General features: G+C 47.0%; 1 protein-coding gene across 5 annotated transcripts; it reads left to right on the top strand.

Annotated features, from left to right (window-relative positions):
- Positions 1-7,277: 7,277 nt before the first annotated feature.
- LOC311523203 (uncharacterized protein) lies at positions 7,278-11,461 on the top strand. 5 transcript variants are annotated; one of them, XM_084632980.1, is made up of 4 exons: positions 7,278-7,405; positions 8,570-8,630; positions 9,556-9,944; positions 10,894-11,461. In XM_084632980.1, the coding sequence occupies exons 3-4, from the start codon at positions 9,737-9,739 to the stop codon at positions 11,358-11,360; spliced, it is 675 nt and encodes a 224-aa protein (XP_084489106.1). In that variant the 5' UTR covers positions 7,278-7,405; positions 8,570-8,630; positions 9,556-9,736; the 3' UTR covers positions 11,361-11,461. The 5 variants fall into 5 exon arrangements, with proteins under 5 accessions (XP_084489106.1, XP_084489104.1, XP_084489107.1 ...); XM_084632978.1 differs by having other exon boundaries at positions 9,383-9,944; XM_084632981.1 differs by lacking the exon at positions 8,570-8,630.
- The last annotated feature ends 4,680 nt before the right edge of the window (positions 11,462-16,141 follow it).

Below are 16,141 nucleotides of genomic sequence, written 5' to 3'. Positions count from 1 at the left end.
TTGTTGCCAGAGAATGCTGTGAAGAACAAAACTATAACTGGATTCAATAAAGAATTAGCTAAGTTCATGAAGGATAGGTCCATTAATGACTATTAGGCAAAATGGTCAGGAATGCAACCCCATACCCTGGTGTTCCTAGGCCTCTGACTGCCAGAAGCTGGGAATGGATGATGGGGGATAGATGTCTTTATGATTGCCGTGTTCTGTTCATTCCCTTTGAAGCAGGGATGGTGTCCCTCACCTCTGTTTTGCCAGAAGCTGGGAATGGGTGACAGAGGATGGACCACTAGATGATTACCTGTTCTGCTCATTCCTTCTGAAGCACCTGGCACTGGCCACTGTTGGAAGACAGGGTAGGATATTGGGGTGACCCAATATGGTCATTTTTATGTTTCTTATGTAGGTACTTTCTAAACACACCAGAAGTATGGTCGCTGCTTTCAGCAACTAAAGACAGACCAGAAAAGAGGTTTAAAGGAAAGCAGGCAATTTATATACAAATCAGCTCAATTCAGTGTAAGTGGATAGGTTTAGAGGCCATTCTAAGGAGTGCACTGAGGATGTAACTTGCATGGGGAGCTGCCTGAAAGAAGGCATGGAGGTGATTGTGTAAGAAACTGAGAAGGCTATGTGCAAAGATGATATCTAATTTAAAGCATTGTTATTAGTTTTGTTATTTAGCTGTTTATTTTTACTCCTGATGTTTGGAATCAGCGATTAAGAGATAACAAGAACAGTGACAGAGGTGAGAAGGTGAAAAGTAAGCTCCCTCTTAAGATTTGAAATTTCAAATTAGAACTGGAATTGATCCTACATGGCATGTTCCATTGATTAGTGATGGGAACACAGAGAGCCTCTTTTATTAATGTGAATCCACCTCTGTAATTCTGGCAGGCAATATGTGGCCTGTAATTATTTCTTTACACTGTTCTAGTAATTTGCATTCCAATTATACTTTGTTTTCAATAGATAAAAACTGCAATATCAAACATAAATATAATTTATATTGATTGTTTTGTCACCCTATAAAACAATAATAGAGCAAACCTTCATGTAAATATTACTAGTCAGCTTTCATCATACCATTTAAATGTCAAGCCGGAAAAACCATACATCAAACATTCATTTAAACATGTTGCTGCAGTTCTGGATTAGCCAATAAAATATAAACTTTCTGAAGATCAAATCTGTTCATGCCACTAATTTATTTTAGTGTAAATTTCAGCTTGATTTGTCTACACTAGAGATTTGCATTGGTGCAACTACAGTGGTGACTGACCACTCATGTTTGAAGGGGGCAAATGTCCACTGTAGACAAGGTCTTATTGCAAACCTCCCATTATCAGTTAGACCTGTGCTTTGGATCAAGAGGTTGACTGTATATGGCCCTTAACTTACAGCAACAACCCATGCCTCATTTAAAAAAAAAAATTAAGTAATTTTGGCCCTCCTGAATTAGATAGTTCTGCTTTGGGGAAGGCAAACACACAGATCCCATTGCCATAAATTATACTTTACAGTGCTACAGCTGATGTGTTAAGATTCTGAAAGAATTTACTTAGTTTTATTTTAGCTGGTAAATATGATGATAAAAATTAGCCCCAAACTGTTTCCAAGGACAGGAAGGTGCCATTCACAAACAGACAAACCCTGAGCTTCAAATGTCTCCCAGTGAATCTATGAACAAATACAGACAGTGATAGATTTAGTATGTATGTACTAATGTGTTGAATGACTATATTCATAATACTGGAACAAACATAAAGGACACAGACATCGTCTTCAATATGTATTGTTTTAAATTTTCCAAATGCTTTTTTCATATAATTCAGTATTCAGTGGGAGTTTTCCCTAAGTTTAGAGGTATGGGATCAAAGCAAAAAAAAAAAAAAAAAAGAAGTATATTTTTGTGGTTTTTAAGGATAAGGCTGTACACAACACCCCCCTATAAAGCCATTCCTGGAAAACTGAAATAACTTTGCTCATTTGCTAGGTGTCTACATTTTTGAAGTGTGCAGAGACCCTTAAAGTATCTTGATAGGCATTTCTATCACCGTAATCTCTAGGAGAGTAGGACTAAAAGCCTGCTATCAAGCACTTAAGGCAGGCATGATAATGCTTTAATTATATAGAATACAAAAAATTACACTATAGTGCTAAAGTTATTCAGTAGCTTATGCCCAATGTGCCACTTTGCTATGATTGCCCTCCTTAAAACGAAGGGGATAATAAAAAGCTTCAGAATCAAAGGCTACACTGTTTACCTTCGCTGCTGTGTTTCTATTGAACATTCTTGCGTGTGCACTGAGCCTTGCATTGAGCTGTGCAATGCCACGGAAGAGCTCAGGAAAAGCTTTTCAAACCTCATGGAGTTTTGATCTCCAGTAACATGTAGAATTGTTTAATCTCATTTTTCTCCTTTCCCCCCACCAAAAATTGGTAGATGCCTCTGTCTTCCATGTTATTATTGTAGAAGGCCAGCTCTGCTTCTTGTTTTGGTTTCTTGTTTTCTTAACTTACAACTGCACTGTTAATTAAACATTTTATCCTTAGGGAGCCAGAAAACAAGATGAGGGTTGGTGTGTGGGTAACAGTTTTCCTTTTTGTGTTTAGATGTAAAAAGGGTCTAGATAAGCAATATTTATTAATCATAAAAATCAGTGCTATTTCAGTTTAGAGTCCCTGTTTGCTGCTGGTGCTTATTATATTTTTAATAGCTGCAAATGGACTGGGGTATGACCAGTCCTCTGACACGTGGGCTTGTCTTTTCTCTGTCATATTAAAATATGTCTCACATCTGATCCCATGTATGAGAATGGGGAAAAGGGGATGTGTAGACATTCATTCCTCCCTACTATTCATGGCTGGAGTTTGAGAGTGCAAAGATATCTATTGCTTTATTTTCCCCGCCCCCATGTTACCATCAGTCATGCTCACCCTGACTCATGATATAAATACGATCAATAATGTTTCTGGTCTGGTTCTGTGGTTCACTCTCACAGCAAAATGCCTGTTGACCATTTCACATTCAGTATGATTAAGGCTACAAGTCTGTCATGGAGGTCACGGATTCTGTGATTTTTTGTGACCTCCGCAACTTCAGGGCTTTGGCTGTCAGCGGGTGGCAGGGTGAGCCCTGGGCGGCAAAGGATTACCACATGGCCTGTATTTGACCGGCCTGGCCATTTTTTAAATGGTTTTGCCAGTTGCTAGAAAAATAATTTAATCTGCCGGGGGGGGGGGTGTGTGTGTGGTTTATGTGGCTCTAAAGATTTGCATTATTATCACAATACACTGGGATATCTAATGTTAAAGGTTTCTGTGTCCAGCTAAAGATGGGCAGTGTTCCCACCTCTGCAGTTTAAGTAAGAAAATGATGTTATCAGTCTTATCTCTGTGTTCTTTCTCTAATTACTATAAGTAGCTGTCGAAGCTTGCTGTTGGGGTTGTGTCAGGCTTGCTTTGTGTGTGGGGGTGCATGCCTTTTTTTTCCATTTCAAAGGTGGTAAACCTAGGTCGGTGTGGCTCTCGCTGTCAGCCCCTCCCCCGGGCAGCAGGATGAGCCCTGAGCAGTGGGGATCTGGCTGTCAGCTCCCTCCACCCAGGTGGCAAGGTTTGGTCTGTCAGTCTGTCCTAGGCAGCAGGGCTTGGTTTGTCATAGAATCATAGAATATCAGGGTTGGAAGGGACCTCAGGAGGTCACCTAGTCCAACCCCCTGCTCAAAGCAGGACCAATCCCCAACTGTCATCTCCCCCTGGGCGGCGGGGCTCTGCCTGTCAGCTCCTCCCACCCAAGAGGGGGAGCTCTGGCTGTCAGTCTTCCCCCGGGTGACGGGGCTCAGGTTGTCAGTCTGTCCTGGGTGGTGAGGCTCTCGCTGTCAGTATGCCCTCAGTGGCTGGTTGCCAACTGTCTAATCGCACAAACCCAAACACCCTTGCCTTGCCCCGCCCCTTCTCCAAGGCAATGCCCATGCCCTGCTGCTTCTCAGAGGCCCCACTCCACGGTCACTCGAGCCCCCCTCCCTCCGTCTCGCTCTCCCCCACCCTCACTCACTTTAACCGGGCTGGGGCAGGGGGTTGAGGTGTGGGAGGGGGTGGGGGCTCTGGGCTGGGGGGTGTGACTGAGGGGTTTGCAGTGTGGGAGGGAGCTTCAGGTTGGGCCTGGGATAAGGGTGCAGAAGGGCGGTGCGGGCTCTGGGAGTTTGGGTGTGGGAGGGGACTCCAGGCTGAGCCTGGGACAGGGAGTGGGGTGTGGAAGAGTGTGAGGGGTGCAGGCTGCAGGAGGGAGTTTTGGTGCAGGAGGGGGTTTAGGGTGTAGCTCCAGCCAGGTAGGGTTTACCTTGGGCAGCTCCCGGAAACGACAGCATGTCTGACAGCGGCTCCAAGTCTCAGGGGCGGCCAAGTGCCTACAGGCACTGCTCCCGCAGCTCCCACAGGCCATGGTTCCCTGTTCCCAGCCACTGAGAGCTGCGGAGTGGGTGCTCTGGCTCGGGGCAGCTCATGCAGACCCCTTGGCTATGCCTCCGCTGACGGGCCACAGGGACATGCTAGCCGCTTCTGTGTCGAGCCAGGGCAGGTAGGGAGCCTGCCTTAGCCCTGTTGCGCTGCCGGACTTTTAGCAGCCTAAATTTTCCCGGATTCGCTTCAGTAGCCTCAGGGAGATCGAGCCCAGTTCTGGGAGACCCCCGGCCAAACCAGGACGACGCCTCTGGCAATGCTACAGGCGGTGGGGCTTGGGTTGCTAGTCTGCCCTGGGCAGCTGTGCTCTGGCTATCAACTTCCCCCCTGCAGGCAGTGGGGCTCAGGCTGTCAGTCCGACCTGGGCAGCGAGGCTCAGGCTGTGAGCTTCCCCTGTACTGCCCCTGACTTTTACTAAAAATAACTGTGACAAAATCTTAACCTTAAGTATGATGAATGCGATTATTGTAACCATGCTCATATTCCCGTGTACTCTGCAACCTCCATAGGCTCCCCCTTGGTGGTTACCAGGCATGGTCCCCCCGCGCTGTGGCCCGCCCCTTGCACTGAGCGGAGGCGCTGATTCCGTTACTGTCCCATCCCACTTCTAGCTCTTCGCTGAAGCAAGCCAAGGAGTGTGTTTTGTGCCACTGCTGCCAACGGGAGCAGAAACAAACCGCTGCTGCGGTGGCTTTTCCTCCTTTGCGCCAAACCGCGCGCTCCTCCTCCCCGTTCTTCCTTCCGCAAGGCGCACACTCCGCACACCTACGCAGGAGACCCCCCCACACCCCCACGCCGACGCTCTTAGTACCGGACACATTTTCCCAGAGAGCACACACTTCGCACAGTAGATTTGTTTTAATTTACAAAAGTTCCTTTTATTTAAGATCCAGAGCGTGTGGTTGTTTGTTTTTTTTTAATATAAAATGACGTGGCCCCGCTTGACAACAACGCAAAAGGGTGGCGGTAAAATAAATAAAGCGCTTCAACAAACAAGGCCTAGTATGTAATCCCATGTCCCTTCCCCCCCTCCCCCGGGGGGGGGCAAAATGCCCCGCCACCTCCTCCCCCCGTCCCCGGGGAGGTTCAAATGCCAACAGATGAACTTAACGTTTGGAAAACCATTTTACCCATGAGAATCCACATACCCAGCTCGACCGGATCCAGCTGTGACCCGGAGATACGATCGCCCGCATAACCCAGCCAAGTATAAAAGGCAACGGGAGGAAGGGGTGGGTGGTGGGAAGGGGGTAATTGTATCAAATAAATAGATGCCCCCCCAATTCAAGCAATTCTGCTACAGAACTCATGGAAGTCCTTCTCCATGAATATCTCGCTCTCGATCACATCGTCCTCGGAAGGGAAGTACTGCAAGCTCTCCTCCTGGTGCACGTCCGCCAAGCCGCCACCGAAAAACCGCAACTGCTGCTGCGAAGAGGGCTCCGAGTCAGTGGCGGCCGAGGAAGCGGGCGGAGACCAGGAGGAGGAGCGAGGATCCTCGGCAAAGTCCATCAGCGCCCCCCGGGAGTTCTCTAGCACCCCCAGGTAAGAGTCCATGTCCAGCGGGTCCATCTCACTGTCCGACCCGCCGCTCTCGGTGCCCACCGAGTCCGACCGCAGGTGCATGAGTTGGTACTTCTCCCGCATCAGGAACTGGTTGGTGTTGCGGGGGGCCCGCATGCCCGGGGCTCGCTTGCCCATCATGTTGACGGGGCGCAGAGAGAGCAGCACCCTGGGGCGGGTGGGCCGATAGCACCGCTGGGAGACCCTGCAGTGCTGCTGCTGGTAATGGGCGTGCGTCCTACTGCCCAAAAGCTTCCTGGAGAAGGGGGGGGTCCTTCCACGCCAGCTGTGGTGCCAGCGACCCCTGCTGCAGCCCCTCCGGGGCGCTCCCTCCTTCTGCTGCTGCTGGTAGGCTTCCGGCACCTCTTCCTCCTTCCCAGCCCTGGCAGGCTCCCAGGGGGCAGCCCTGGCTCCTGTGCCACACGTGATCAGCTCTTCTCTTCTCAACATAGTAACCCTCTCACATACTCTTTGCAGCCCTGGACAGCTGCCAACAACCCCCAAAGAAGCAAATTCAATGTCGTCCGTCTTCTTCTTAGCGTTTCCCCCCCTTCTGGGTTGGCTTGTTCGTTGCTGGTTGGTAAAGCACTGCGGTTTCCCCCCAGCCAAAGGGGCTTTCCTGCTGCCTCTACCTTTTCACAATCCGCTCTGTTTTTTTCTTGACCAGAGCCCTTTGACAGTGCATAGCCTGGCTGAGCTGCTGCAGGCTGTGGGGCAGCTTGACCAGTTTTAGGCTGCTGCCTAGAAGAGTTTATCTCGCCTTCTTCTGTAGCAGATTGTTACTCCGGTGCAAACCGCTACAGAATAACAACTGCCTAGGACTGTGGGTGTGTTTGACAAAAGGAGAAGGGGAGAGAAGCAGGGAGGTCGCGTCGGACGCTCTTTGCCGTTCACTGTCTAGTTGCACAGCCCCGAGAAAACAAACACACACCACCCTCCGCGTTTTGCTTGCTCTTTTTTAGTGTTTCTCCAGTTCACACCCCCTTATGTACAGGACATGGAGCAGTCCAAAAGCAGCCAGTGTGGAGGGGGTGTGTGCATCAACGAATAATTTTTCCTTCCAAACCCTTGCATCGACGTGCAAAACCGACATGCTGCATGTCAGGCAAGGAGGAATGCGTCTGCATGGGGTGTCGGTGGTGTTTTCTGCTTCTCCCCCTACATTTGTTGCATTTACACAATAGTGGTTTGGCCCAACTCCAGGCGAGTTATTCTGTGTGATTTCCATGCACAACCCTCGCCTACGCCCGGATTTTTTTGCGCAGCTCCACCCCGAGCTTGCCTTGGTTGCATCGAATACGTAAAGAGCTTAACGGCCGGTGGAAGCACAAAACAAGCGCTTGAGTGGCGTGTTGCTCAGAGGAACAGACGGGGTGGTGCCTAGGCAAGTGAATGCCTGCGAACTGGCAGGAGAGACAGCTAGCAGGGGAACCCTGGGTCTAGCTGCACACTGCAGCTGTGTTTGCAAAAGGTTGATATGCTGGAGGGACAGTGTGTGAAAACTCTTTTCAGCCTTCCCCACCCCTTGTAACTCCTTGCATGTGCGGTCTGGGTGGTACACCAGCAATAATTGGAGATAGGGGAAGCGGCCATCCTGCCACTGAAAGTTGAGGAAAGAGGGGTGGGGTGGGTGATTGATCGTGGGCATTTTAGCTGTGGGTTCTTGTTTGTTTTTATTGGTGGGCGTCCAAGACGCCCGCCCCTCCCCCAACATCAGCTGTTTGGACTCTGGGAGATCCCGCCACATTGCTCACTAGAGCTATTCGTCCTCTTGCCACCGAAACCATTGTAACAAATCCTGTGCGTTTTACATCTCAGAAAAAGGCAAAGGATTTTTAAAAATATCCCGAGGGCAAGTCTGTCTAACACTCTTTAGCGGGCTCGGCCCGAAGTTCGGCTTAAAAGCTGCAGAGAAATGATCAGGAAGACCCTTCCTCATTTCGAAAGGTCCGGGATAAAATTGCGTATTTTAGTGTAAAAAAAGAACACGAACACAAGATTGATCTCGTTCACGAAACAGCAGTAGCAAGGGGAGTATGCTAGGAGTGAAGGGAGGAGTTGCAGGGGCCTGCGGCAGCACTGTCCATACACATTCAATTTCTATTTGACTACAAGGGGGCGGAGTGGAGGACTGGGAAGGATCCGTTCGCAAGGGACGTGCTAGACTTGTTCTACAGCCCTTGTTTACAGCCATCATGTTTAGCCAGCCCCCTTCTCTCCCCGCTGGCAGACAGACACCCTGACCCTCCCCCTTCTCATCGGCTTTTGGGGTGGGGGTGGGGGGTTTGGGAGGAGGAGGAGGATTTAAGGGCTGTGCAAATAAACTGTCATCTCAAGAACTCTGCTAGTGTTCAAATAGTTAACTGTTTGTATCGTGTTCCTTAATGCAATTTAGTAACCCCGTGTATTAATTAAAATACTTACAGATTATGCCAGATGGATCTGCCAATAGCTGGAGTGAGCAAAATGTTCCCATTAGCTTTGTTTACACCTTTTGGCCACCTCTTTAATTGGTTTTTCACCTAGATATTACTGGTCTGGTTTTTAGGGAGTGCTGAGCAACTATTTAAGTCAGGAGGAGCAGTGGATGTTTAACATTTGAAAATCAGGTAACTTAATTTAGTAGCTTAAATATGCATTTAGCTGCTTAATTTTAGGCACATAAATTTGAAAGCCTTGGGCTTTGTATTTATGAGTAGATTTTTGCCTTTATTTAGACAACTTCAAACAAACTGTTGAACAACCATGTGATTGTTGGAGCATTTTGAACTTTAGTACCAGAGTGTGGCGTAAGGGCTGTTTAAACAGTTAGCATTTAACTTTGTCTTCTTACACATGACAGTGACTTCTCTACTGTCCCCAGTCTTGAAGATACATTATTTACCACAAAAATAACTACTATGTACTCAGTCAAAATAATTTTCATTACCGTGTGGGCATGAGTAAGGACAGCAAGATTGGGGTGCTTATATATGTTTACTGTAGCTGTGGTGAGGGGAAAGAGGAGAATAAACTATACAAGACTGAGCCCTGGTCTACACTACGAGTTTAGGTCAGATTTAGCAGCATGAGATTGGTTTAGCCCTGTACCCGTCCACACTAAGAAGCCATTTTTTCTGACTTTAAGGGCTCTTAAAACCGGTTTCTGTACTCCTCCCCGATGAGTGGATTAGCGCTGAAATCAACCTTGCTGGGTCCAATTTGGGGTAGTGTGGACACAATTCGATGGTATTGGTCTCCGGGAGCTATCCCAGAGTGCTCCATTGTGACCGCTCTGGACAGCACTCTCAGCTCAGATGCACTGGCCAGGTAGACAGGAAAAGCTCCGCAAACTTTTGAATTTCATTTCCTGTTTGACCAGCGTGGCGAGCTGATCAGCAGAGGTGACCATGCAGTCCCAGAATCGCAACAGAGCTCCAACATGAACCGAACGGGAGGTACTGGATCTGATTGCTGTATAGGGAGATGAATCTGTGCTATCAGAACTCCGTTCAAAAAGACGAAATGCCAAAATATTTGAAAAAATCTCCACAGGCATGAAAGGACAGAGGCTATAACAGGGATCCACAGCAGTGCCACGTGAAACTTAAGGCAAGCCTACCAAAGAACCAGAGAGGCAAATGGCCACTCCGGGTCAGAGCCCTAGACATGCCGCTTCTATGATAAGCTGGATGCCATTCTAGGGGGTGCCCCTACAACTACCCCAACCCTGTGCATGGATTCCGTCCATGGACTCTCATGCAACAGGGATGTGGATTTTGGGGATGAGGAAGATGAGGAGGAGGAGGAGATTGAAGCACAGCAAGCAAGTGGAGAAACCGTTTTCCCCAACAGCCAGGAACTGTTTTTCACCCTGGATCTAGTATCCTCCCAACCCACTGAAGGCAGGCTCCCGGACCGAGAAGACGGAGAAGGGACCTCTGGTGAGTGTACCTTTGTAAATATAATACATGGTTTAAAAGTAAGCATGTTTAATGATTAATTTGCCGTGATGACTTGGGATGCATTCGCGGCCAGTACAGCTACTGGAAAAGTCTGTTAATGTGTATGGGGATGGAGTGGAAATCCTCCAGGGACATCTCAGTGAGGCTCTTCTGGATGTGCTCCCAAACCCTTTGCAAAAGGTTTCTGGGGAGGGCAGCCTTATTCCATCCTCCGTGGTAGGACATTTTAACCAGACAGGCCAGCAGCACGTAGTCGGGAATCATTGCATAACAAAGCATGGCAGTTTATGGTCCTGGTGTTTGCTGGCATTCAAGCAACATCCGTTCTTTATCTCTCTGTATTATCCTCAGGAGAGTGATATCATTCATGGTCACCTGGTTGAAATAGGGGAACTTTATTAAGGGGACATTCAGAGGTGGCCATTCCTTCTGGGCTGTTTGCCTGTGGCTGAACAGAAATCACCCCAGCTGTTAGCCACACAATGGGGGGAGGGGTGAAGCGATCATCCCAGAGAATTGGGTGTGTGTGGGGGGGTTAGTTGGGTTTGTGCTGCATGTTAACCCGAAAACCACAGCCCCTCCTTTTAAATGGCCAACCCATTTTAAAGGGCCAACCCAATGGGTGCTTTGTATGTGAAATGAGGGCGCTGCTGTTTGAAACCATTCCCACATGTTAGGAAGGTTAAAGAAGCCAAAAGACTGTGGCTTACCATGGCTGCCTGCAAGCCGAATTCTGTTGCACGCCAGCCCTGCATGTGTGATCTCTCACACCATACTGGCAGGCCCTTGATATAAGAGGCAAAATGCGACCTTGTAAAGAAAGCACACATGCTATGTAATGTTAACAGCTTGGTTCACTTGAGTCTACCCATTGTCCTCTAAAATGTCTCTTTTTTTAAGACTAATCTCCCTTTTTTCCCTCCCGCAGCTGCAAATGTTTCATCGCTCCATGTATCATCTCCGTCCCAGAGGCTATCAAAGATTAGAAGCCGAAAAAAACGCACTTGCGATGAAATGTTCTCTGAACTCTTGCAGTCCTCCCACGCTGAAAGAGCCCAGCACAATGCGTGGAGGGAGACAATGTCAGAGTCCAGGAAAGCACAAAATGAATGTGAGGAGAGGAGGGAAGTGCAAGAGGAGAGGAGGCAGGATGCAGTGCTGAGGCTACTGGAGGCTCAAACTGATATGCTCCGGTGTATGGTTGAGGTGCAGGAAAGGCAGCAGGAGCACAGACCGCTGCTGCAGCCCCTGTCTAACCAACCACCCTCCTCCCCAAGTTCCATAGCCTCCTCACCTAGATGCCCAAGAATGCGGTGGGGGGGCCTCAAGGCACCCAACCACTCCACCCCAGAGGACTGCCCAAGCAACAGAAAGCTGGCATTCAATAAGTTTTGAAGTACAGTATGGCCTTGTCCTTCCATCCTCCCCTCCTCCCCCACCCCTCCTGGGCTACCTTGGGAGTCATCCCCCCATTTCTGTGACGAATTAATAAAGAATGAATGAATTTGAAACAATGACTTTATTGCCTCTGCAAGCGGTAATAAAAGGGGGGCTTACAAGGGAGTAGAGTGAACCAAGGGGGCGAGTTTTCATCAAGGAGAAACAAACCGAACTTTCACACCATAGCCTGGCCAGTCATGAAGCTGGTTTTCAAAGCTTCTCTGATGCGCAGCGCACCCTGCTGTGCTCTTCTAACCACCCTGGTGTCTGGCTGCGCCGAATCAGTGGCCAGGTGATTTGCCTCAGCCTCCCACCCTGCCATAAACGTCTCCCCCTTACTCTCACAGAGATTGTGGAGCACACAGCAAGCAGTAATAACAGTGGGAATATTGGTTTCGCTGAGGTCTAAGCAATCAGTAAACTCTGCCAGCGCGCCATTAAACGTCCAAATGCACATTCTACCACCATTCTGCACTTGCTCAGCCTGTAGTTGAACAGCTCCTGACGACTACCCAGGCTGCCTGTGTACGGCTTCATGAGCCATGGCATTAAGGGGTAGGCTGGGTCCCCAAGGATAACTATAGCCATTTCAACATCCCCAACAGTTATTTTCTGGTCTGGAAAGTAAGTCCCTTGCTTTAGCCGTTCCCACAGACCAGAGTTCCTGAAGATGCAAGTGTCATGTACCTTTCCCAGCCATCCCACGTTGATGTTGGTGAAACGTGCCTTGTGATCCACCAGTGCTTGCGGCACCATTGAAAAATACCCCTTTTGGTTTATGTACTGGTTGCCTTGGTGGTCCGGTCCCAAGATAAGGATATGCATTCTGTCTATCGCCCCACCACAGTTAAGGAATCCCATTGCAGCAAAGCCATCTGGTATGACCTGCACATTTCGCAGAGTCACTACCCTTGATAGCAGCAAGTCAGTGATCACGTTGGCTACTTGCACCACAGTAGATTTGCGCACTCCAAATTGATTCCCGACTGACCGGTAGCTGTCTGGCGTTGCAAGCTTCCAGAGGGCTATCGCGATTCGCTTGTGAACTGTGAGGGCTCCTCTCCTCTCGGTATTCTGGCAATTCAGGGCAGGGGAAAGCGAGTCACAAGTTCCACGAAAGTGCCCTTACACATGTGAAAGTTTTGCAGCCATTGGGAATCATCCCAGACCTGCAACACTATGCGGTCCCACCAGTCTGTGCTTATTTCCTGGGTCCAGAATAGGCATTCCATGGCATGAGCCTGCCCCATTGCCACCAGGATGGCCAAATTGCCAGGGCCCGTACTTTGAGAGAAGTCTGTGTCCATGTCCTCATCCTCATCGCTCTCCTCACTGTGCTGCCGTCGCCTACTCGCCTGCTTTTGCAGGTTCTGGTTCTGCATATACTGCTGGATAATGCGCCTGGTGTTTAGAGCAGTCACAACTGCTGCAGTGATCTGAGCGGGCTCCATGCTTGCCGTGGTGTGGCGTGAGCAGAAGAGCAGAATGGCAGCGGAAGCGGCAGGTGGATGACGATGCTGACAGCAATATGGCGCCCACACAAAAAAAGGCACAAAACAATTGTAGACCGTTGCTTTCATGAAGGGAGGAGCAAGGGGTAGGCTGGCAGCAGACAGTGCACTACGACTGCTAGCTGTCGTCATCTCCTGGGTGCTCACCAGCAGACAGTGCAGTACGACTGCTAGCTATGATCGTCTCCTGGGTGCTCGCGGTGCTGCTGGCTGGGAGAGCAGCCTGAGGCAGAATGGCCCCCTCAAGGATTGAACTCACAACCCTGGGTTTAGCAGGCCAATGCTTAAATCAATGAGCTATCCCTCTGCCAATATTCCAGGCAGGACTGAATCTCCATTAGACAAAACTTAAAAGAAGAGACTGACCTGAGTCACTCCCATTTATGTCCAGGTGCCCCTGACAGACCTTACCGAGATCTGCTAGGAGCACCCATGTCTGCTCAGGCACCCCGAGCGACCTCACTGAGGCTGGCCAAGAGCACCCATGAGACGATGAGGATGGATACCAATCATACTGCACAATCTGCTGCCATAAGGCAATGAGTTGCTGCTGTGTAGCAATGCAGTCCCACGTCTGCCAGCTCCCAGGAGACATATGGTGACGGTGAGCTGAGCGGGCTCCATGCTTGCCTTGGTATGGCATCTGCATGGGTAACCCAGGAAAAAAGGTGCGAAACGATTGTCTGACATTGATTTCACGGAGGGAGGAAGGGAGGGGGCTGACGACATGTACCCAGAGCCACCCGCGACAATGTTTTTTGCCCCATCAGGCATTGGGATCTCAACCCAGAATTCCAATGGGCGGCGGAGACTGCGGGAACTGTGGGCTAGCTACCCACAGTGCAACGCTCCAGAAGTTAACGCTAGCCTCGGTACTGTGGACGCACTCCGCTGACTTAATGGTCTTAAGTGGGGACACACACAATTGACTTTATAAAATCGCTTTCTAAAAAATCGACTTCTATAAATTCGACCTAATTTCATAGTGTAGACATAGAAGAGGGGGAGAAAGATAAAAAAGATAGAGAATGAACAAAGGCAAGCCAAAGGTAGTTGTGGGAGGAGAAATGGAGTTGAGCAACAGGAGTAAAAGGTGAGGGCAGAATTGACCAGACACATGCTATATTCAATCAAAGTGGAAAAATATAATTTATTAATATTGCTTAAATACGTATTATTTTAACTAGTAATTTGTTTTAAAATTCCTTTAGAACAGGAACTAATACAGAGTTTACTTTAACATAACTGCTTAAATTTGTTTGTCAACTGTGAGTTAAAGAAACTAGGACTGTCGATTAATCGCAGTTAACTCACTAAATTAACTCAAAAATTAATCATGATTAAAAAAATTAATCGTGATTAATCGCACTGTTAAACAATAGAACACCAATTGAAATGTATTACATCTTTTTGGATGTTTTTCTACATTTTCAAAAATATTGATTTTTATTGCAACACAGAACACAAAGTGTACAGTGCTCATTTTATATTATTTTTTATTACAAATATTTGCACTGTAAAAATGATCAAGAAAAGAAATAGTATTTTTCAATTCATCTCATACAACTACTGTAATGCAATCTCTTTATCATGAAAGTGTAACTTACAAATGTAGATTTTTTTTGTCACATAACTGTGCTCAAAAGAAAACAATGCAAAACTTTAGAACCTATAAGTCCACTCAGTCCTACTTCTTGTTCAGTCAATCCCTAAGACAAACAAGTTTGTTTACATTTAAAGGAGATACTGCTGCCTTCTTATTTACAATGCCATCTAAAAATGAGAACAGGAATTTGCATGGCACTTTTCTAGCCAGCACTGCAAGGTATTTACATGCCAGATATGCTAAACATTTGTATGCCCCTTCATGCTTTGGCCACCATTCTAGATGACATGCTTCTGTGCTGATGGTGCTTGTTAAAAAAAAAATGCTTTAATTAAATTTGTGACTGATCTCCTTGGGGGGGAACTGTATGTCTCCTGTTCAGTTTTACCCGCATTCTGCCATATATTTTATGTTATAGCAGTCTCCGATGATGACCCAGCGCAAGTTCATTTTAAAAACACTTTCAAGGCAGATTTGAAAAAAACGCAAAAAAGGTACCATTGATTTCTAAAAATAGCTTCAGCACTCAACCTAAGGTTTAAGAATCTGAAGTGCCATCTAAAAGCTGACAAGGATGAGGTATGGAGCATGCTTTCAGAAGTCTTAAAAGAGCAATACTTAGATGTGGAAACTACAGAACCCAAACCACCAAAACAGAAAATCAATCTTGTGTTGGTGGCATCTGACTCAGATGATGAAAATGAACATGCGTCGGTCCGCTCTGCTTTGGATTGTTATCGAGAAGAACCCGTCATCAGAATGGACGAATGTCCTCTGGCATGGTGGTTGAAGCACGGAGGGACATATGAATCTTTAGCACATCAGGCACATAAACATCTTGTGACGCCGGCTACAACAGTGCCATGCGCACACCTGTTTTCACTTTCAGGTGACTTTGTAAACAAGAAGTTGGCAGTATTGTCTCCTGCAAATTGTAACCAAACGTGTTTGTCAAAGTGATTGGATGAAGTAGGACCGAGTGAACTTGTAGGTTCTAAAGTTTTGTTTTATTTTTGAATGCAGTTTTTTTGGGTATATAATTCTTCATTTGTAAGTTCAGCTTTCACGATAAAGAGATTGCACTACAGTATTTGTATTAGGTGAATTGAAAAATGCTATTTCTTTTGTTTTTTTTCAGTGCAAATATTTGTAATAAAAATAAATTTAAAGTGAGCACGGTACACTTTGTATTCTGTGTTGTAATTGAAATGAATATATTTGAAAATGTAGAAAACATCAAAAAATATTTAAAGAAATTGTATGCTATTATTGTTTAACTGCACAATTAATTTTTGTAATCACTTGACAGCCCTAAAAGAAACCAATTTCTAAAGGCATACACCATTTAGAAGAGAAAACTAACCTAAGTAAAAGTCGTATTTGGTCATATTTATCTAAAGATGCAACTTCTGTAATTACACACTTAGGACAGTGAAGAATGTTATGGTAACATTTAGGCTTTATTGATTGATTTCTAAAAGTGCACTTATTACGTGTATGACTGGTCACATATATGTGTCTTAAAAAATAAAATTAGCCCATGGATAGCATTTGAGGAGGGACTAAATCCAGATTACCTTTCCTAAGTGAACAGTCCCACTAAAGTCAATGAATCTATT

The sequence above is a fragment of the Lepidochelys olivacea genome, assembly GCF_965140295.1.
Source record: "Lepidochelys olivacea isolate rLepOli2 genome assembly, chromosome: 7".
Taxonomy (NCBI): domain Eukaryota; kingdom Metazoa; phylum Chordata; order Testudines; family Cheloniidae; genus Lepidochelys; species Lepidochelys olivacea.
Note: the sequence above shows the minus strand (reverse complement) of the source record. Positions and strands in the feature narration are given on the sequence as shown.

Coding starts and splice junctions, on each gene's coding strand:
- LOC311523203 (XM_084632981.1), top strand. CDS start 9,737: ATGGATTCCGTCCATGGACTCTCATGCAACAGGGATGTGGATTTTGGG. Junction 9,945..10,893: donor AGACGGAGAAGGGACCTCTG/GTGAGTGTACCT, acceptor TCCCTCCCGCAG/CTGCAAATGTTTCATCGCTC.